Below are 22,828 nucleotides of genomic sequence, written 5' to 3'. Positions count from 1 at the left end.
GACAGGATAAGAAGAAATGGCCCCAAGTTGCACCAGGGGAAGTTTAGGTTGGATATTAGAAAAAAACTTCTTCCCTGAAAGTGTTCTCAAACATTGGACCAGGCTGCCCAAGGAGGTAGCTGAATCCCCATCCCTAGAGGTGTTTCAGAGAGGCAGAGATGTGGTGCTGAGGGCCATGGCTTAGCACCAGGCTTGGCAGAGTTAGAGAATGGTTGGACTGGATGAGCTTAAAGGGCTTTTCCAACAAAAGCAATTCTATGATCCTGTGCTGGATTTTGTGATCAAACCCAGCTGCAGCCCCAAGAAACATTTTTGGCAGCGGTCATTTCATGACATATCAATTTGTCTGCAAAAGGTCTGATCCAATCTGACGTTTGATGTCCAAATCAAAGGTTATATTACATTAAAAGTTACATTAAAGCAGAATAGGTGAGAGGAGCAGAGGGATGCTGTGCTATTTCAGAGACAGCTTTGAAGCTCTGATCATAAATGTGCAGAGGACTGCCTCCTGCTTAGTGTCTGCAGGCATGTGGGAGCCCTCAGTTCATGTTCCAATGCAGCAGCAGATGTTCAGCCGATGTGAATCAGCAAAGGACCACTGAAGCCAGAGGAACTACCTTTAATTTGCACCATCTGGGGATCTGTTTTGCAGCCTCTCCCTTGGCAGAAATGGAACATGGTGCATTATCTCCTAGCTAACCGCATGGCAGCCTCCAACAAATGGAAACTGAAAAAAGATCTAGAGCTCTTTAACCAGAAAACAAGGGGGGGAAGGGGCTCATTTGTGGTGTTTCAGATTGAGACAGGCCTTGTGGGAGGAGATCCTCAAGGCCTCTGTGATACTGGGGCTGTAAATAAGGGCAGGGAGACAAGGCTGGCACTAATTGAGTGAGAGCACTAAAACTAAATTGGCCTGGTGACATCAGCAGGCCTTGGCTTCGTTAACATCTGATACGGGCACTGGCACCAAGAGGCAGAAGATCTCTCAGTAATTTTAGTGCCTTGGATGTGTTATAAATGGAAAGGCATCGACTCCTACTAGGTTTGGTACATTTTAGGCTATTTTAGGCTGATTTGCTTTTTCAGTTCTGGGCAGTTCATTGCTCTGAGAAACTGTGATGCTAGACAGTGAGTTTTTAATACCACTCCAGCAAAAGACTAATTTTTTTTTTTTCCTGAGGGTAAATACATAACTTGTTCTCTAAATACAAAAAATAAGTCAAAATACAGTGGTTCCAAATGGACAAAGGAAAACAAAAGGGACACATGCACAGAACTCTGCAGCTTTTTAGTACAACAGAAGCATCCCACTGCAAAGAAAATGACCCCTGAGAGTGAGTGAACAAAACCAAAAGATAGCAAAGCTCTGTAAGCATTTGTGAGTCAAATATTTTTTTTTCCTGTTGTCATCCAAAGGACTTGAGCCAATTCCCATCAGAAAACAACTTTAAGCCAGTCAGTTAGGATAACAGTTTGAAAAACAAGTTGAAAAATTAGCTGAAATTATTAAAAATCTTTTTTTTTCCTCTTCTTTTTTTTTTTTTTTCCAAGTGAGGAGGGAAGCAGAGCAGAAAGCTGGCTGTAATTTAAGAGTTCAGAATGCATTCAAGCATAGAGCAGTAAGAATAGCTCCTCCTAGCTCACAAGGGATTCATAGAATGATTAAGGTTGGAAAGGACCTTAAAGAGTTCCAACCCCCCTGCCATGGGCAGGGCCACCTCCCACTACAGCAGGTTGCTCAAGGCCTGATGATATGCATCCATGCCAGATGTATCATCAGGGCATGGTCCATCATGCTGCTGTTTGCAGATGCCTCTAGACAACAGAATGAGTAAAGGAAATGTCAACAGGGACATGCTGCAGATATTCAGTGTCCAGCCTTTAATACAAAGTGGCATATCACTGGGGCAAAGCATATCTCAGGCAGTAATTAAGGATCAGGTAACAAAGCCTTTGTTCAGGAAGGAATTTCAACTTTGTGTGAACGTTTTCTGAGACAGAAAAAAAAATACTATGGCTCAAGGAGCTCAAATGGACAAAACAAGAAAGCAGCAGAAGAAAATACAGAGGCTGAAGGAAAATCAAGCACTGCACTGAAAGGCAACGTCCTAGAGGTTGTAGCTCCTTCATGTTTTTGTCTGGTTTGGTTTTGATTGTTTTTTTGGGTGAGGTGTTTTGTTGTGGTGGTTGTTGTTTGGGGTTTTTTGTTTTGGTTGTGTTTGTTTTGTGGGGTTTTTTTGTTTTGCTTTCATTTGTCTATATTTAGGCAACAGATGAGGTGAGTCTGACAATCTTCAAAACAAACAAAAATCTCCCCCAAACTCTGCTTCCATCCCCTTGTTTACTCCTAGAAAAGCATTGAGCACTTTTCTATCATGACCTTAAATGTGTCTTTCAAATACTTTTGGAATTGCATTATTAAATCACTGCACACCCAGAGAACTTGGGGTGTCCCAGGTGCTCTTCTGCAACAGGGTGTCTTTGAGTTCTGTCCTTTGACACAAGCCTCTGGTGACTGTTCCTTCAGTGGGCAGGTCTGAGAGTCATAGATTCATAGGATGGTTTGGGTTGGAAAAGGACCTTAAAGATCATCCAGTTCCAACCCTCCTGCCATGGGCAGGGACACCTCCCGCTAGGCCGGGTTGCTCAAGGCCTCATCCAACCTGGCCTTGAACACCTCCAGGGAAGGGACATCCACAACCTCTTTGGGAAGCCTGTTCCAGTGTCTCACCACCCTCACTGAGGCAAGTGTGGCACCCGATGCTTATGACCTATTGCATCATGGTGCAGGGTTTGCAGTAGCTCCTGCTCAGAGGTCTGCACTGCCTGTTGTCTCCACCTGCCTGTTCCCTCTTCCAGCAGCTCCAGCTCCTGCTAGACAAGGATGTTCATGGCAGAAGCTACAGTAGAGGACTGCAAAGAGAGGTCAAAAAGGGGTGCAAAAGAGTTGAGTTGCTCAATAGAGCCCAAGAGCACCCTGGTGCTTTACTTGGATTGGTCTTGTTCAGTCTTATGGAGGTTGCTTTCTGTAATGTTTCTTTGCATCATAGAATCATATAATTGTTAGGGTTGGAAGGGACCTCAAGGATCACCTAGTTCCAACACCCCTACCATGGGAAGGCACAACTCACATTAGATCAGGTTGCCCAGAGCCACATCCACCTGGCCTTAAAAACCTCCAGGGATGAGGTTTCTACCACTAAGAAGATCAAGTCCCTGTTCTGTGAAGCTCAGTTTTGTGTCCTTACTATTTGTGTGTGAGTTCTTCATGTCCTTTTCACTTGGTGCAGTATTCACAGCAGACCCCAGTATTATTTGTTGTCCAGCAAATGCAGTTGGATTCCTGTCTCCTGGTTTTGCTGGGACAGAATCCTAGGCCAGCCATAAGCACTTTGGAGTCAGCCAAGGCAGATGACTGGAGTTGGCTGCAGGTGTATCCTAGAGCAGAAACGTCATGCTCAGTATAAAGGGGAAGGTTGCCGAGGAGAATGGAGCTTCCTGCTGGCTCTGCTTCTGCCTGGGCTCCTTCTGACCCTGCTCCTCTTCCCTTTCCTGCTCTGATCTTGCCTGGGTTCCTCCTGACCCTGTTCCTCTTTCTTCCTTCTCCTGACCCTGTTCCTCTTCCTTTTCCTGCTCTTGAGGACTGCCTTCCTGTTTAGTGGCTGCTGTCCCTTGGCTGGGCTGAATTTCCATCACATTGAATTTCTCACACTGGTGTCAGTTTAGTTTTTCTCTCCTTTGCCCAATCCCCTTCTCTGCTTGAAAAGGGTCATCAGATGATAGAGCAATGCTGGAGTTGAGCCCTAAAATGGAGACAATTCCAGACTTGGAGATGCTCCAAGATGGACACAATAGCTGTGTCTGCACACCAGATAAAAGATTATCACAAAATACCCTACCAGCAGTCCAGGAGCCTGCTTTTTTTTTTTTTTTTTTTTTTTTTTTTTTTTTTTTTTTTTTTGTTAATACCAGCTATTCAATTTTGATAAAGCCCAGGATTAATGAGAGTTTTCCTATGTGCAACACACATCTTCTCAGCTTTACGTAATATTTGTGTCTTACAGAACTGGGGGAGAGGTTTGCTGGCTCTGAAAAGCCATTTCCAGTAACTCATTTTGCCTAAATGTGTGTTTAGCTGAGTGAAAAATCTCAGATCTACATTACTCCTTGAAGGGGATTTTTGAGATAACTTGATAATGACACATTTTCTAATTTCATAATTGAATGGAAAGTTGTCTAATATAAGCAAGTTCCATGTTTTTAAATTAATTGTAACCTGCATCTATCTATCTGTGCACACACATGGAAGGGACAGCAGTGAGAAGCAGGTCAAGGGAGGTTCTCCTCTTCCTCCTTTACTCTGCTCTAGTGAGGCCACAGCTGGAGTATTGTGTCCAGTTCTGGGCTCCCCAGTTCAACAGAGACCTGGAACTGCTGGAGAGAGTTCAGGGGAAGCTACAAAGCTGCTGAGGGGCCTGGAGCAGCTCTGTGAGGAGCAAAGGCTGAGAGCCTGGAGAAGAGCAGCCCCAGAGGGCATCTGAGCAATGCTCAGCAAGAGTTAAAGGACCTGGGGGGGCAAGAGGCTGGGGCCAGACTCTTGTCAGTGGTTCCCAGGAACAGGTCAAGGAGTATTGAACACAAAGTGGAACCCAGGAGGTTCCATCTGAAGAGGAGGAGAAAGTTGTTTGGTGTGAGGGTGCTGGAGGCCTGGAGCAGGCTGCCCAGAGAGGTTGTGGAGTCTCCTTGTGTGGAGAGCTTCCAGCCCCCCCTGGGCATTGTGCTGCTGGGCAAGCTGCTGTGGGTGCCCTGCTTGAGCAGGGGGTTGGACTGGATGATCCCCAGAGGTCCCTTCCAACCCCTACCACGCTGGGATTCTGTGGATGGTGGCTAACAGCCATTTCAAACATACACATTTTTTTCCCCCCAAGATCCAAACAATCTCTGAAGTCAGAATGGCCTCTCTATGACACAGCTGCATGGCAGGCTGCACATCACCAGGCAGCTCTAATCCTACACAAGGTATAACCACCTCAAGCTACTCTAAGTTTATGTGCAGGTGCCAGGAGCAAGTAGTTTAGAGCCACTTGTTAATGAGAGGTTAAGGCAGCTGTTGATATCTTTCTTGTTGTTGCTTGAAGGATTGGAAGTGAATAGAACCTAATCCACATCTTTATATTTGTTTTACTATTATTTTCCACTCTGATAAGTATGCAAAGGTATAAAAGGCTTTGTACTGTGATAGCTTGAACGCTGTCTGCCAAGAGAGTTTGTATCAGGTGTGTAATTTCTTGTGTTGTAAGCTAAAACATGCCCTCCTGGGAGAAACCACCTTAGAATCAAATTATTTGCCTGGGGTTTTTTAAGACAGCCCAATGCCACAAGGCCAGAAGTTCAGAGAGGAACTGGACTATTGGTCTTCCAAACCTTGAGGGATTTGCACTGCAGATCTGAGCTGAAATCAAACCAGGATGTAGGCAACCTAGTAACGGTTCCTCTGAGAGCTAACCAGATGAATTAGACCACAGTAAAACAAAATGCACTTAATTACTCTCTGGTTATGTCTTGACTGAAGTCACACTATGAATTATTCTTCAGATGATACCAGATCAGAACTACTGATCAAAGACTGTTGCAGGACAGTCTTCCTCCAAGCATACATAGTCACAGTGAAGATATTCTGCATTTCATATGGAGGTACATAGTGGGGAAATGATGCACACCAGAAGAGTCTGATAGATCTGGTGAATCAGAGAATCATAATCAGAGCATCTTACAATGGCTCAAGTGGGAAGGGACCTCAGAGATCACCTACTCCAACATCCCTGCCATGGGCAGGGACACCTCTCAACTAGATTTGGCTGCTCAAGGCCTTATCTAACCTGGCCTTGAACATTTCCAGGGAGGAAGCATCCACAGCTTCCCTGGGCAGCCTGTTCCACTTCCTCCTCAGCTGCAGTCTAACACTGCTCACCCTCAGCTTCAAACCATTCCCCCTTGTCCTATCTCCAGACACCCTCAGGAAAAGTCCCTCTGCAACCTTTCTGGAGGATCCCTTCAGCTATTGGAAGGCAGCTCTAAGGTCTTCCCAGAGTCTTCTCTTCTCCAGGCTCAACCACCCCAGCTCCCTCAGCCTGTTCTCACAGCAGAGTGAGGTTTGAAGACACTTCCAAAGTGATTCTCAGCTATTTTCAAATGGTTACTCATAAAAGGACATGATTATTGCTCAGTCCCTTGTCTCTGTCAATCTTCTTCCAAGAACACAGGGGGAAGGTCATTAAAATTTCATTGTTACTAGTTGAGGGGTTGAGTCATTTGTGGTTGCTGGAGAATGTGCTGGCTTTCTGATTCCATCCTTCCCAGAGCACATGGGATGTGATCAGTCAGAGCTCTGTGTGGTGACAGAGGCAGGTGGTGGAGGTGGGATGAGCATGTGTGTGTTGGCTTAGCAAGGCATGGGAAAGGTACCTATGGAAGGAAGAGGGATGGAGCAGAATGGGCTTTCTTTCCTGTCATAAACTTCTGGATTGGATCTTGGACACTATATATGTTTTACCTACATAAAAGCTGATTAAAATCTCAACACTAAAATCTCAAGATTTAAGATATCAAGATTTTGAACTGATTAAAATCTAAAGGCATAGTCAGGAATGTAACAAACTCAAGTCCAGTTGTGCTTTAAGAAGCTGATTCACAAAGAAGCCTTCTTGGGGCCACAAAATCTTAAAGCTTTCTGCAAAAACGTTTCTCAAGGACACTAAAATCCTTCCTCAAAGGAGGAAGCCTTCTCTTCTCCAGGCTGAATAGCCCAAACTCTTTCATTTGCCTTCATAGGAGAGGTGCTCCAGGCTTTTGAACCTTTTTGTGGCCCTCCTCTGGACCTACTCCATCTCTTGTTGGGGGCCCCAGAGCTAGACACAGCACTGCAGGTGATGTCTCCCCAGAGCAGAGCAGAGGGGCAGGATCCCCTCTCTCCATCTCTGGCCACACTGCTTTGGATGCAGCCCAGGCTGCCATTGGCCTTCTGGGCTGCCAGTGCCCATTGCTGGTTCCTGTCCAGCTTCTCTTCCACCAGCTCCCCCAAGTTCTTCTCTGCAGGTCTGCCCTCAGTCTCATCAGCCCCCAGCCTGCACTGGTATCGAGGATGGCCCCTCAATATCATAGCCTTGATACACACTGATATACAAGCAGCTATGCCTACATGGAAAGCCATCAGGACTAATTGACTCTGACTAATTTACCCTGCTTGTATCACTGAGACATCAGTGTAACATTGATAGAAGTGGCTGTGGTGACTCAAACTTCTGCCACTTTCAGTCCTGATGTGGACTCTTTCTATCCAGAATGGAGCCTCTCTGAGAAATCTCCTGGAGGTAAAACACATCAACAGGTACATCATTACCCATCCTACTGCATACAGCTCTGCAACAACAAGCCCTCAGGTACCGGCAGGCCACTATTAGGTTCTGCACCATGAGGGTGGTGGAACACTGGAACAGGTTGCCCAGGGAGGTGGTTGAGGCTCCATCCCTGGAGATATTCAAGGTGAGGCTGGAGAGGGCTGTGGGCAATCTGATCTAGTTGGGGATGTCCCTGCTGACTTGCAGAGGAGGTTGGACTGGATGAGCTTTGGAGGTCCCTTCCAAGTCAAACCATTCTCCGATTCACACTCAGCAAGAGGCTCAGTTGTGAGTGCTTGTTTGTAGCCTTGTGACTTTGTCTCCAAATAATTCTCCCTTTTAATCTGTGCATTTGGAGTAGTTGTTTGTAACTTGGTAAGAATGAGAGTTGTGGAGTCTCCTAAGGTGAGACTGTCCTCTGCAGACTGAATACCTGCAGGAATTTCAACTCTGTGTGATCCAACTGATTTACTACTTGATGGTGTTTAAGCTGGACTGGTGTATGAAAGATCACTCTCATGTTTTCACAAAGAACTGAATCAACTCCATAAGTCTCTGAGTAGTCACTGCCTTGCTTTACACACTTGGGAGGCTGTGTCTCCTTGACTTTTCTCAAGGAGTACCATGGAAAATCACACTGCTGATGATGAAAAGAGCTCTATCAACATGCAGGACTCAACAGAGGGGAATCCCCACAACCCCGACTTCATTTTCCAGTCATTACCAGGCCAAATGACATGCAGGATCAGGGCAGTGTGCATTCCAGTGAGTACTTTTAGTTATGTGCAGAGGTACTATTTTGTGGATCAAATTAAAGAAGCAGGAATAAATTTAACAACCCTTCTGCTCTGCAGGTATGCCTGACTATCTCTTTCAATATCCTTTCTCTCATTTCAATTAAAATTAACAAAGTTGTTTTGAACAGTTTGGAGAACAGTTCCCCCCCCCACCCCCAATATTCTGGCAGACTGGAAGGAGCAGGTACTTTTCCTTACAAATTAAGTCCCAAATATCACAGTGAGCTTTGAGAAGAAAAAAACCCAGGACTAGATATTTTGTAAACAAACTACTTTGTTTTCCTGGCAATTTTTGTCTTCTCCACCTTCTCTAGTCTAATCTCCTGCATCCCAGAAAAGCTGTAGAAGTGGAAGATTCCTTTTGTATTCCTGAAAAATCACCTTCAAGAGGCAAAGATTTATCTATCAGGTGTGAGTTCCTGATAAAGAACATTTTAGACTTAGGATTTACCTGAATATAGGCAGGGAGATGTTGCAGCCACTATGCTGCTGGGACGTGTGCCCAGGGTGTGATCCTGTAGCCAGTGAGTCGGACACTGCGAGGAACCAAACAACAACATTCCTAAGGAAAACATCCCTGCAGAAAACAGCCTCCTCACATGCTGGCTCCTTTCATTGAAGAATGCATGTAGTTTATGTATGTGGCAGAGTTTTATTTCTCCTTACATGTTGGCACCCTTTGTTTGGAACATGTTCGACTCTTTTGGTTAAGTGATTGATAAGAAAGAGAATTTAAGCAGCTACTCGGAGCAATATTGGAGATTGGGGGGTTAGGGATATACTGTTAGGGATATACTGCTAGGGCTTCTCTAGGGACTTCTACTTCTGTTAGCCACTTTGTCACACACACGATCATACAGGATGTTAGAGGTTGGAAGGGACTTCTGGAGATCATCCAGTCCAACCACCCTGCCAGAGCAGGAACAGGTCACACGGGAATGCATCCAGATGGGTCTTAAGAGTCTCCAGAGAAGGAGACTCCACAACCTCTCTGGGCAGCCTGTGCCAGGGCTCTGGGACCCTCATAGTGAAGAAGTTCCTCCTCATGTTGAGGCAGAACCTCCTGTGCTGGAGTTTCCATCCGTTGCCCCTTGTCCTATCCCAGGGTGCAAGTGAGCAGAGCCTGTCCCTGTCCTCTCCCTCTTGACCCCCAACCCTCAGATATTTATAAACATTTATTAAATCCCCTCTCAGTATTTTCCTCTCCAGACTAAACAGCCCCAGGGCTCTCAGCCTCTCTTCATCAGGCAGTGCTCCAGTCCCTTCAGCATCCTTGGAGCCCTCCCTTGGACTCTCTCCAGCAGATCCCTGTCCCTCTTGAACTGGGGAGCCCAGAACTAGATGCAATATTCCAGGGGAGATCTCAGCAGGGCAGAGTAGAGGGGGAGGAGAACTTCCTTGGATCTGCTGGACACACTCCTCTGCACCCCAGGATCCCACTGGCTCTATTGGCCACATACCTGTCCCATGCAGATCTTGTTATCCACCAAGACTCCCAGGTCTTTCTCCACAGCGCTGCTCTCTAGCAGATCACCTCCTAACCTCTACTGGTGCAGATTATTATTATTCGTCTGTTGAGGGCTTCCAGGACTACTTCTGTGAAGGACACTTGAGACTCTGTAACGCTGGGAATTCTACAATGCGGCAATAAAGGACTTCTGAGATTGTCTGCCCTCTGCATTTCTGGAATTCCCTTGCTGGAGCAGGAAGGGAGTTCGTCCATTCGTCACCCAATGGCACCTTGTTATCAGGGTTAATACTCCTACAGCAGTACCCCAAATTGGGGAGCGATAGGGACACACTCTGATAGCCACAGTAGTCAGTCTGAACATGATCATAGAATCATAGAATCAACAAGGTTGGAAAAGACCTCAGAGATCATCAAATCCAACCTATCACCCAGCACCTCATGACTAACTAACCCATGGCTTCAAGTGCCACATCCAATCCTTTTCTGAACACCTCCAGGGACGGTGACTCCACCACCTCCCTGGGCAGCACGTTCCACTGGCAAAGATGCCCCAGTTTATGTTCAAACAAAGCACATCTCTGGAATTCTCGTGGCATCACTCCCTTTGCTGGCATGTTCAATGCAAATTCCCAGGAATGGCTTTGCGCAGCTCCACACAGTTTGCATAACACACAGGCGATGTTGCTCGTTATAAAGCAGCCTGGAAGCAAGTTTTTAAGTCCCAGCAGGGAGTTTACAGACATTAACACTGATGACTATGCTCAAACAAGAGAAGCCCATCTGGTGAAAGCTGGTAATTAGTTTGGAAATAGTGTCCACCTACATCACCTGACAATGAATGACAGCAGTTATTACTGGCCAGAATCCACTGTCATCATCAAACTGGTAAAAATTTCTGCGATAGCAGAGTCTCAAAGATGACAACAACCTATTCTGGACCACTCTCTGAGGAGAGCTCAACCACGCCTGCAAAGAGGCTGCCGAATACATCCCTGCCGCCGTATCCTATGCCCTACTTCATTCGTTTTCCAAAATCTGTTGTATTTAGGGCCAAAGTCAGGTAAAGGAAAGCGATTCGGGTTAAAATCTGGACCGTGCCAAACGTGCCAGCTGCAGAGGCTCCTTTTGTTCAATCTGTACCAAGTACCTTTGGAACTTCGCAGCCGTGACACCGCTGCCCCTCTCCTCTCCCTTCAGGTGTCAAATAGGCAACATCCTACCAGCGCCGCCCCGGGGCAGTCCGGGTACCCCCTTCCGGCCGTCCTAAGGACGCAACTGGAACAGCTTTATTTGGGAGGAAAAAAATTGATTTTTTTTTTTTTTAATTTAAATTGTCATTAAAGCAGCGTCCTTATAGGGCGAGGCGATGCCTCCAGTGTCCTGAGGGAGCGAACGCAACAGCGAGCGGGGCAAGGAACAAGTGGTTGGGGGCTTTCGGCTGGGAAATACATGCGTCTGGGAAAACGGTGCTTTTTCGGCTAGAAAAACAGCGGACACAAACGGGCACGGACGTCGAGGAGGGCGGGGAGGACACGGCGGTTCACGGCTCCTCCTCTCCGCCCGGCAAAACTCACCACCCAAGATGGCGGCGGCAGCCAAGGGAAAGCGGCCGAAAAAGCCCGAAGCCGCCAGTCCCCTGCCCTGCCCGCGTACGTCACAGTGCGCGTCACGGCCCCGCGCAGCCTCTCCCCTCCCCCCTCTTCCTCCCCTATCTCCTATTGGTCGTTGGTCTCGAGCTCGGCAGCCAATCGGCGGGCGCGGCCGGCCGGCCCAGAGCGAGGCTGCCCCTCTTTCCCCCCTCCCCTCCCCCGCTCGCGCCGTTTCTCGCTACCGGCACGTTCGGCCGCCGGCAGCCGGGGCCCAGCGGGCAGCGCCGCCCCGAAGCAGCCCGGCACCGACCGCTCCTCTCACCGGCTTCTCGGCTCGGCGACGCGGGCCGCAGCCCGACGGGCCCTAAGGCGGCGGCGGGTTCGGCGGGCGGCAGCAGAGCCGGGAAGGGGGTGGGGGGGGAATCCCGGCGGGCTCGGGCAGGGGCACGGGCCCGGGAGGAGGCGGAGGAGCCGCGCTCCCTTCCACCTTCCCCTCCCGCCTCCCCCTCCCGCCATGGCCGACAACGAGAAACTGGACAACCAGCGGCTGAAGAACTTCAAGAACAAAGGCCGCGACCTGGAGGTAAGCAGCGCGGCGCCTGGCGGGAGGGGCCGGCCGGCCATGGCGGCGGGAGGGGGGACGCCGCCACCGCCGTGTGGCGTCTTTCCTAATCCGCCGGCGAGGGGCCCGCGGCGGGGCCGCGGCCTGCACTGCCCGCCCCGCCGAGAGGCGGGAGAGCCGCTCCCCGCCACCCAGCGAGGGAAGGGAAGCCAGGAAGGAGAAGAAGAAGGGGGAGGCCGCGCTGTGGGGCCGGGCGCGGCCGGGCCGTTGGGCGCCGCGCGGAGGCGGGAGCGCCGCAGCTGAAGGGGGGCAACGGCCTCCGCTGGCCGCCCGGCGCCGCAGCGCCGCCCCGGGGGGTCCCCACGCCCTCTCCGCCGGGCGAGGAGCGGCCCGTGGTGGCTTCCCCGCGGGGCTGGCCGGTACCGGCCTCGCGTGCAGCGTGCAGAACTGGCAGGGTTGGGTCCAGTCCCTCGCTGATGGAGGTGTTGCCCCGGTGCCTTACCGGCTAGGCTAGCAGTCGTGTTTTCGTGCGGTGCTGCCTTCGTTTCTTGCACTTTAATGATCACTCTTTGCGCTGAGTAGCCCCTAAAAGCCTGAGTCAAGGATTAGGGCCCAGCTGCGTGTGCTGCCGTGTGCATCTCCAAGATGCTCGAGTGAATAAAGGAATTACTGCTTGCGCTTTATAGTAAAGGTAATTATTTGAAAGCCAAGCGTTTTTCATTAATGTTGCTGTTTCACTGCCCATTCGGTTGGGTGTTGAAACAGTTGCAGCTTGTAGTCTAGAGCCTCTGAACTTTCTGGTGGCTGCATTGCTACATGCATTTATTTATTTGAGCTGTGAAGGTGCAGAAACGCAGCAGAAAAGATAATTAACTTAGTGAATATTCGAAGTGCAAAATCAGGTATTAGTCTTCACCAGTAACAGTCAGGAATGCTGATTGGGGAATCTCGTGCATCATAATGCTGTCAGTGCAGGATTCTCATCCGGAATCGAGCTCTGACATTTTAATTTTTCTTTTTCACTAGCCTCAATATATACCCCTGCATTAGCATACTATTCTAATCTTTTACATTAAGACAATTGTGCAGTATTTCTCTTCTTTAAAGTAAAAGATGTCTTCTGTTGGCACTCATTAAAACATCTGCCAAGTTTCCCATTTGGGTAATTCAGAAGTCATTAACACCTCGGTTTTTTAATTTTTTTTTTTGTTCAACATGTCCAAATATCTCGATAAAACAATTCATTACTTGGATATCCACAAAGTCTGATGATGCCAAAAATGTTGGAAGTGGGAATAATTACTGCAGTGATTGCTCTGTTTGCTAACAGGGTTGTTAGCTTTGTCAGTAGCTACTTGCCTTAAATGTTAATTTGGGTTTGTGCAGCTTTATTCTCACTGAAGAGAGAACTGTACAAGCAAGGCATCTTTAGGAAAGTTCACAATAAAGGGTGTGGTATTGTAGCAAAAAACTAGGAAAATGCAGCTTGGAATTTTTTTATGTTCTTTCTCCTTTGGTGCTTCGATACTGAATTTTAAGGTAAGCCAGCTAAACCAGGGGAGGTTCAAGATGAACACGTGCGAGCAAACACGTGTGTGTGTGTATATCAAGAAGCAGGTAATCTCTTCAGAGTGTATGCTGAATTTGGTGCTGCACTTAAATGGCCTCCTACTTGGTGAAAAACCCATGGCTAGGCCGTGTTACACTGGTAGATACTGACATTTATCCAGCAAATCCTGGAGCATATGCTTGGTACCTAAAATAACTCCAGTGGATGGCTACTTTTCATACATTAGCTCAGGCTTGTGGCCATAATCCTGCCTATTAACATTTTTCCTTAGTGTGAGAGGTGTTGGTAATGTCTACTTCTAGCCAAGGGTCCTGTGGGAGCAACAGTTGCTAGTCTTGGGTTCGTTCATAGCTGCTCTGAGCAGAAAGATGTCTGCTTACTTCACATAGGAAGCCAACTTCTGATCTTTATCTCCTTTCCTCCTCCCCCCTTTTATCTCAGCTGAAATTGCACATTTAACCGTTGGGTTCTTTGACAAAACCATGATCTTTTGCTCTTGCCCATGACGTTTTACCTCCAGACAAAGAAATCACTCCAGTGTGGGTGAATCCCAAATTAATAGATGCTTTAGAGGCAGTGAAGGGTTGTTGCCCTGGTGCAACTTAGTGTTACCTACGTGATTCGCTGTTGCTTAGATCAGTCCATTGACAGTTACACTGCTGGCAGGTGCTGTCACATTGTACTTCCCTTCCCATCCTCACAGAACGTTATTATGTATCTTTAAAAAGACAATTTTCTTGCAGTTTCTCTTCAGTGATACAAAGATGCTTAGCTTTTTGGATACTTAATGAGTTCAAGCTAGAACTTTCTAATTTCCCAGCCTCTATCAACCTGCTTCTAAAAATGCAAATTCCGGCCTTGAAACAGGGGTGGGGGGTGTGAAAAAAAAAAATCAAAAAAAAAAAAGGGGGAAGGGGGATGAGGAAAAGAAAAGACAAACCAGTTGCACACACAGAGCTGTTTTACATAAGATGCTTAGCAAAATTCCTACATGCATGGACGTGTTGTGATGTAAACAACTTGCAGCCATGTGTTTCAAGATGACAGATTGGTGACGATGCTGGGAATAGAGGGATTCATTGTGACCAAAAAGATAAAACACTTCCTTGTCCTTTCTTTTGTTGTTGCTTGGGGTTTTTTTCTCTCTCTTGCAGCACTGCTGAAAGAAATGCTCACTATAATAAACTTAATATCAGCAGAGCTTGTGCTGTGAGAGCAATCATTTGTAGCTGATACTACTCAGAATGCTGCTTTTTAAGATTTCTAGTCCAGGCTGCACAGCATTCTGTTAAGATTTAAGAGCTGTTAGAGCTGGGGCGGGGGGGGAAACAGTATTGTTAGAGCAGAAAAGGGAGCTAATCTTACAGAGCTGCAGAAATCACATCACTTTAACATCTAACCCCAAAATCTTACTTTAAAATGACTTACCTGGATTGTTATACAGAATTATGCAAGTGTTTAACTAGCTTTCCTCATGGATAACTCTTATTATCTCGTGTTTTCAGTAAGGATCAGGTTTCATTTGGGCTTTTTTTCTTCCTGAAGAAGAAAGGATGAGCTGGGTTTGTTTTTTTTTTTTCCTGTTTATTGTGAATATGACAGTGATGAGCCCCCATTTTCTTTCTTACACCACACAGAATTTAGAATTTCCCCCAAATTGAGTAAATAACTGAGCTTACTCAGGATTTGGAAGCTAAATGAACATAATATTTACAAAAGTAGATTAAATGCAAAAGTAAATTAAATATAAATGGTAATAAACATGTGCATACATTTAACCCAACAAAGCCCAAAGGCCTGTGCCAGCTAACAAGTTCTCTCTCTTGTCCCCACTGCTGTTCTTACCATAACAGGAGCAAGCAAGCCAAGCAAGCAAGGTTAGAAGGGGGTAAAAGGAGCAAGAAGAAGAAAGAACAAGCTGTGCTTCAGATTATATAGAAATATTGCATTCCAATGGAATGGGATAAAGATATCTCTTCTGTTTTGTTCAGTCCCTTGGGGATTGCCCATCCTTGTGGACTCTCTTGAATTCTCTGGAAAACTTTTATTTACAATTAGGACACTAGCCTTAAACCTGTAACACTTTCCAACATTTATTTTACATTGCAGCACCACAGACCTTGGAACCAAAAACTAGATCTTTACTGTGAAAAGGTCAAGATAAGTGCAAATTGTTCACAGTGCCATCAGTTGACACTTTTATTGGTTTTGAGTAAAGCCTTGCTACAGGGAAGTTTTGAGGTGGGGATTTCTGTTTGTTTCACTTTGTTTTACCAAATCATGGAACTTTTTACTTTGTTAGTGATTGTTGGCCTGCTACAGCACTCAAATTTGACTGGTTTTAGGGGTTTTGACTTGAAATAAAATCCCATGCATATTATTTCTTTCCAGCTGTCACCAACTGGTGAATTTCTGTTGGCCTTTTCTTCTCTGACTTGCCTGTCTTGCTGGGTGAGAGATTTAAGAATTGCTTTAGTAGTGCCAGCAGAGGAGAAGTTCCAGAGAGATACTTCTGCTGTCTAATTGAGAGACACATGATGTGAAATGATGATCATATTGTCATGCAGACTATTTCAAAACTAATTTTGGAGTAACCATTGAACCTAGATGTTGTCAGCTCAGTGATGTCAGAGTTGCCAGCAGCATTCCCTGCACCTCTAATACTGACAATGTGTTTGAGAACACCAAGGAAGCTCCAGGAGGTTGAAGAAATGCTCTGAGACATTCTGAATATCACAGGTAGTCAGAAGCTTTCCAGGTTTTTGTATCCCACACAAAACAGTTTCGATGGGATTTGAGTATGGGGGGACAGAGAGCAGGAATTTCCCTCACTGACTTAGTTAAGAATGGGTACCTCTGAGCTGACTTGTAGTTCCATGGTGAAGCTCAAATATTTTGTCATTTAAAGATCATGCTGAGATAATAGTTTGTAAAAGGGATTTTATTTGGCAGGCACAGCTTCTCCAGGAGAAACTACACTGACAGCATGGGCCATGTCATATTGATTTTTATGTATTTGTTTGTAACTCAGATTCCCATTATAATTCTGAAGGAGGAATAGTTGCTGAGATCTGATTTCTGGTGCTATCTTGTTGAGATTGTGTTGGCTTTAAAATCCCTTACTGTTTTTATCAGTGATCTTGAGAGTAGGCTTCATTGCTCTGGGTTGCAAGTGAGTTAAGATTAGCATAGAGAGGAAATAATGCAGAGGGAAGGTCCTAAATCATGTAGAATCATTCAGGTTGGAAAAGACTTCAAGATTGAGAGCAACTATTAACCCCACAGTGCCAGGTCACCTCTAAACTATGTCCTTCAGCACCACAAATCCAGGGCTTTGAAGCCCCTCCAGGGATGGGGACTCCATCACTGCCCTGGGCAGCCTAGGCTGGGCCTTGACAACCCTTTTGGGGAGGAAGTTGTTCCTCATGTCCAACCTAAGCTTCCCGTGCAACTTGAGGCCATTTCCTCTTGTGCTGTCACTTGTTCCTTGGGAGAAGAGACCAACTCCCACCTGGCTCCCACCTCCTTTCAGGGAGTTGTAGAGAACCAGAAAAATCGTCCCCTCATCTTCCTCTCCAGGCTAAACACCCCCAGTTCCCTCAGCTGCTCCTCCCCAGCCCTGTTCTCCAGACCCTTCACCAGCTTTGTTGCTCTTCTCTGGACATAATTAAGCTGGAGGTGAAGCACATGGATTTTTACCAAATCCAAATATGATTTCTCATTTGTCTCTGAAGGCTCCTTCCTTGTTTTGTAGTTCAGTGCCTTCTAGACCTGTGAAGGATGAGTCAAAATTTCTGTGAGCACTGCACTGGATGCTCTGGGTCATAGACCAGTCTTGTCCAACTGTGGTCTGCAGACTAGGTGCAGAGTAGCCAGTCCAGTGAGTAAGCAGTTGTGTGTAGTGTTTTAAAAAGAAAATAGTTTCAAAGGTTAATCACAAAGTTTTGGAGTTAAATAGTCTGTCTCTAGACACACACACCCACCCCTTCCCATCTTTTGGTTTCTCATGGGTGTTTGGAGTTACAGACCCTGGGTTGGTGTGAAGTTGCAGCTTCATAGGAAGGAAAGATGGTTCAAGCAGCTCAGCTTTAACCACTGCATTTCCAAATGTGGCTTCAGAAACCAAGCTCCACTGTTGTGTGTCAGAGCTTCCTGTTGGAAGTGCATAAACAGGGCAACTTGAGTGAAGTGTTTGATCCCCCACAAAGCAGCAAAGACAGGCTGCGTGCTCCTGAGTTTCTGAGGAGCAATGTTCAGAGGAAGGAGTGGAAGAGGATTCAGGATGAATCAGCTGAGCACAGTCTCCAGGTGTATGTGAATATGCTCAGAAAGGGTGAATAGATCTGAGCTGTTCTGAGTGCTGAGCTTAGAATGTGTCTTTTGTTTCTGACCATGTGTAAAAGCCTAGAATATCTCAGGATCCTGCAGGCATCAGCTAACACAAGATTTTCATGATAAGCTGAAGGGCTCAGTAATGACTAATGGTCAGAAAATAACCCTTCTGCTAAAACTTAAGCTAAATATAATTGGGAAAAGGAGGATGGAGGGGTAGCAATCATAGGCTGACAGAAATAGACTTAATCATTTGATTTTCAGTATATCAAAGGGAGAAGATCCAATGACTGAAAGCCATGTGAGTTCATGCTGAAGCACTGCATGCTTTAGAACTGGAGCACTTCCCAAGGACCCTTCTGAATTCTGGTTCTAGAAACTTGCCTTGAGATTGCTTTCCTGCTCACAGTTGTGTTGGTGCAAGCTGAGAAGTCAAACAATCCAGTTCAGTCTTACACAAAACAGAAGGGAAACTCTAACTTTACAACCTTAGTTTCTGCCTTTTGAGCTGTTCTCCAAAAGACAACACAAGTTGATCTTGAGTTTGCTTTCATTTGAGTTATTGCAGACCGTTCTCTTTCTAGGCTGAAGTGGTGCTGCTGTGAAGCAACCTGGCAGAGCTGACTTTGTGGTGCTTTTACTCTTCCTAGGAGGAAAAGCAGTGACATGTTAACCAATAATACATAGTTTGTTCAACCAACTACTTGTTTACACAGAAAATTATTTTAGTGGAGCCCTAGTTTGGTAAATTTGCCTTAAGAGTGACTTCATTGGTTGCTTGTCAGCCATATGAAGTCTTTTGTGAGTCCTAGGTATGCAGGTTCCATTCAGAAGCAAAACTAAAGGCCTATCACCCTTATGTCTGGAGGGAGAACATTAATCTTGTTCCAGCAGAGAGGTGATGGACTGTCAGGATTTTTTCCAAGTCTGCTCAACTGCACGTAGGATTTTTTTTCTTTTTTGAAGTAAAGAAACTTCTGACATGTTTGAGGCTGCTATTTTTTTCTTGGCATATTTGTTTTGGTCCCATTCCTTTCCTGTATCTGTCAAACATATGCAGATGTGCTTGTCCTGGAGGTGTAAGTTAGCACCTGAGCTGGAATAAATTTCCTTTTGGGCTCACTAGTAATTAGTACTATTACTTCTTAATATCCTTTACATCTTAATATCCTCTTCTGGTCAGTGTTAAGATGTAAGGATGTATTTTATAGTTGGTGTTCTAGCAATCCAGCTTCCTGCTCCTTGAAGATGCGCATTGGGTCTTGCCCTTGATCAGCAACAGCTTTTCTGTGACCAGCAGTGTCATCACTGAAGTCTGGTGGGAATAATGCTCCTTGCAGTACACTTTCTCCATAGGTGTGCTTATTTCCTTAGCTTGCAGTTACAGCTGTGGATCAGGAAGGCCTTGATTAAGTCTTGTGAGACCATTAGGGGCTTGGTACAATTCTACAGTCTTGTTACAAGACATTTTCCTCTTTTTCTGGATTTTTCAGCTAGGTGTTATATCAGTTCAGAGACTACCTAATGGGCCAGAGAAGGACTAATAAAGATTTACTGTGTCCAGTTCTGGAGCCCCTGTTACAGGAAAGATCTGGAGGTGCTGGAAAGCATCCAGAGAAGGGCCATGAGGATGAGCAGAGGGCTGGAGCTGTTCTGCTCTGGAGACAGACTGAAAGAGTTGGGGTTGTGCAGGCTGGAGAGGAGAAAGCTCCCAGGAGACTTTCTTGTGGCCTTGCAGGATCTGAAGGGGGCTCCAAGAAAGCTGGGGAGGGACTTTTGAGGGTGTCAGGGAGTGATAGGACTGGGGGGGATGGAGCAAAACTCGAAATGGGGAGATTCAGATTGGATGTTAGGAAGAAATTCTTCCCCATGAGGGTGGTGAGAGACTGGCACAGGTTGCCCAGGGAGGTGGTGGAAGCCTCATCCCTGGAGGTTTTTGCAGCCAGGCTGGATGTGGCTGTGAGCAACCTGCTGGAGTGTGAGGTGTCCCTGCCCATGCCAGGGGAGTTGGAACTGGCTGAGCCTTGAGGTCCCTTCCAACCCTGACAATTCTATGATTCTATGATTTATTGTTAGGGTATTGATTTTTTTTTTTCCCTCCCCTGTCTTTAGTGATGACACCTTTGAGATCAGAGAATCGATTTAGTTGGAAGAGACCTTTATGATCATCAAGTCCAACCATTAACCCAACACTGCGAGATCACCACTAAACCATGACCCTCAGCACCACATCTCCGTGGCTTTTAAACAGATTCCCATTATCATTTGAGGACTTTTGAATATATTTGAAAAGCTCATTGAACTTTAGAGAGCAAATCCCTCACCCTGGAATGAACTTTATGTGCGTACTGTGGTAACTGTTGACCTCACATAGCAGACATGACTTTTTGTAGCTTGAAAACTGAAAAAGCTCAGAATTTAAGCTGTGGTAGTCTCAGCTATTTAAACTTTGGCCAATTAAATGAATATTCTTGAGAGGTGCAGGTACTTCCTGGAAACTGTGATGCTTTTAGTGGGGGCCACTTTGTACTTATGATGGCTCTTATTTGGCCATTCCAGGTGCTGCAGCTGCATTAGGCAAGCTATTGTGTGGGAGTGTTGGGTTTTCCCCTCCTCTCTGTGTTCCTCTTGATGAGTTTCATTTTGGTCCTCAAGCAATGAAAAGTTCTACCTCCAGAGCAGTGTGGAACCATCCTTTCTTTTCCATTCACATCCCTTTCTGCCTTTTTTTTTTTCCTCCTTGTAACTCCGCCTGAGAATTTAACTGTCTTGCTCAGAGCTGGGAATTTGATGCTGATGAAATGCACATTCCTTTTGATAAAAATAATTATGCTCCTGACAGTCAAGCTTTTAATCCTTATCTTCAGAGCTGCTTCTTACTGCTGCTCAGAAGCTCTTGGAGCTGTTCATTTTCCTTGTGTTCTCTGCTAGGCTGTCATACTCCAGGATTTCAAGCTTTGGCTGGGCTTGTGAATGGTTAAATCAGATAAAAATGCAGTTCTTTTTAGTTTTGCTCTTCTCACTCACTGGAAAGTCCAGTTAGTCTGTAGTGCTTTTATTCTAGACATTGTTTTGTATTTTTTTCCCTATTTTCACTTTGCACTGTAATACCACAAGCAGTAGTAAACCTATTTCTGTGTATTTACAATTGGTTTCTTTCCTTGAATAGTCTCAATGTAGAGAAAATGACCCTGAAAAACCCTCCCTGTTATTAAAGTGTCAAGAGGTTCCTGTGGTTTTCACTTATAAATGGTATTTTTGTAACAGTTTTTTCTTACTAGGTCTCTTAATTTGAACTTCATAAAGCCATTCAACAGGGCGCAGAGCTAGTGCTGTTTCATAAAGTAATAGAAATGTGTGAAATATGTGAATTTACTTTAGTGTCTGGGATAGACAGACAGCATTTTGGAGGTTTGGATGAGGGAGAGCTGCTGTAGAACTTCCCCACCTTTTCTGTCTGCAGGGACATGCTGTTGGTGCTACACTTGGATGAGCAACCTGGCAGGAACCATTCAGAACAGGGCCTGGTTCAGATCTGTTTATTCTGAAAAACATAATTATTGAAATTCTTTGTCCTTCAGCAGTTGTGCTTTGCAAGCCTCTGTTTCTCACCATAGCTCTGTGGTGATGGTTACCTTTCAGTAACAGGTCTGGCAGCCAAGTGTCTCTGCCTGGGGAGTCACCTGGTTTGTCCACTGCTCTGAGCAAGAAAGAGATGCAAGTTCCTAATGAAAATCCTTGAATCAAGACAAGGTTACAAGTGTTGGGGCAAACTTAGTATGCTGCTGGTTTGCTGGGGTGGTTATAAAGCTTTTGGTGCTGTTTTATGCACAACTTTCCTTTCAGTGCTGTTAAAAGAGATTTCTTCGTTCCTGGAGTGCTGTGTCAGCTCTGGAGCCCTCAACATAACAAGGGCAGGACCAGGGCCAGAGGTGGTCACAAAAGCAATTCAAGGGCTGTGAGGCCAGGCTGAGAGAGTTGAGGTTGTGCAGCCTGGAGGAGAGAAGGCTCCAGGGAGAGCTTCAGGTGGCCTTGCAGTGGTTTAAAGGAGCTGAGCAGAAAGCTGGGGACAGACTTCTGAGCAGGGCCTGTTGGGACAAGGGCTGATAATTTGAACTAAAAGAGGGAGATTCAGACTGGAGAGAAGGAAGAACTTTATGACACTGAGGGTGGTGAGAGCCTGTCTGAGGTTGCCCAGAGGTGGTAGAAGCTCCATTTCTGGAACCATTCCAGGTGTGGTTGTCTGGGGCTCTGAGCAACCTGCTCTAGTTGCTGCTGTCCCTGCTGACTGCATGGGGGTTGGACTGGATGAGCTTTAAAGATTTCTTCAGCCCTCACCATTCTCTGATTCCATATAGCCATTTTTCTTGAAGACCTAGGAAACTCTTACTGAAATAATCCAGGCAGAAACAATCCATCTCCATTTCTTACTGGATTTCTACTTTTATAATGAAAATTAAATCCTGTTTATGCAAGTACTGTTTAAAGTACAGGAACTTAAAATTAGTCATGCAAGAGCTTCTTAAATGCCTTGGTCTTGATTCAGAACCTAATGTGCTTTGATCTTGATTCTTTTCAGACTATGAGAAGACAAAGAAATGAAGTTGTTGTGGAGCTGAGAAAGGTGAGAGAACCTCAGCATTATTTTTACCAAATGGGGTATGACTGTGTTGGTATTTCAGTAAAACTGAAGAGGTTTTCCTGAAGGATTGAAAAATACTAAAATAGTGTTGTGTGTTCTGTAGTCCAAGATCATCATTGTTGAACTGTTTATCTTAATTATAAAGTCTGTCAGGATACTCTGGTTTAGAAAGAAGTTCTAAGGTTACCATACTTGGTACTAAAATTTCCCTAATTTTTGTCTTGAAAACCAGAATTTTACTTGCAATTGAAGGGGAATAATTCTTGCTCCTGCAGCTTAAGTTTTGAACTATAAGAACTTATAAAAAGCATGGGGTTTGCTTTGAAAAAACAGATGTTCTTTCTAATCTATAGACAGAGAGCTCTTTGCTTTCTGGAAACAGTTGTTTAGCACCCAAGTAAGAGTGGAAGAGTGTGTTTGAAGAGAACACTGTTTAGAATTGCTGGGAAAGTAGCTCTTGAGAGCTAA

The 22,828-nt window shown here is 45.7% G+C and overlaps 1 protein-coding gene across 1 annotated transcript in view; it reads left to right on the top strand.

Moving 5' to 3' along the window:
• The first annotated feature begins 11,693 nt into the window (after positions 1-11,693).
• Positions 11,694-22,828, top strand: part of KPNA4 (karyopherin subunit alpha 4) — a 30,596-nt gene continuing 19,461 nt past the window's right edge. The window contains exons 1-2 of the mRNA XM_054386092.1: positions 11,694-11,837; positions 22,298-22,342. Of these exons, the coding sequence (XP_054242067.1) occupies positions 11,769-11,837; positions 22,298-22,342 (114 nt within the window). The 5' untranslated portion in view covers positions 11,694-11,768. The remainder of the gene's footprint in view (positions 11,838-22,297; positions 22,343-22,828) is intronic.

The sequence above is a fragment of the Indicator indicator genome, chromosome 13 (assembly GCF_027791375.1).
Source record: "Indicator indicator isolate 239-I01 chromosome 13, UM_Iind_1.1, whole genome shotgun sequence".
In the NCBI taxonomy this organism is placed as follows: domain Eukaryota; kingdom Metazoa; phylum Chordata; class Aves; order Piciformes; family Indicatoridae; genus Indicator; species Indicator indicator.
The sequence above is the reverse complement of the archived record's forward strand: the minus strand, read 5'-3'. Positions and strand labels throughout refer to the sequence as shown.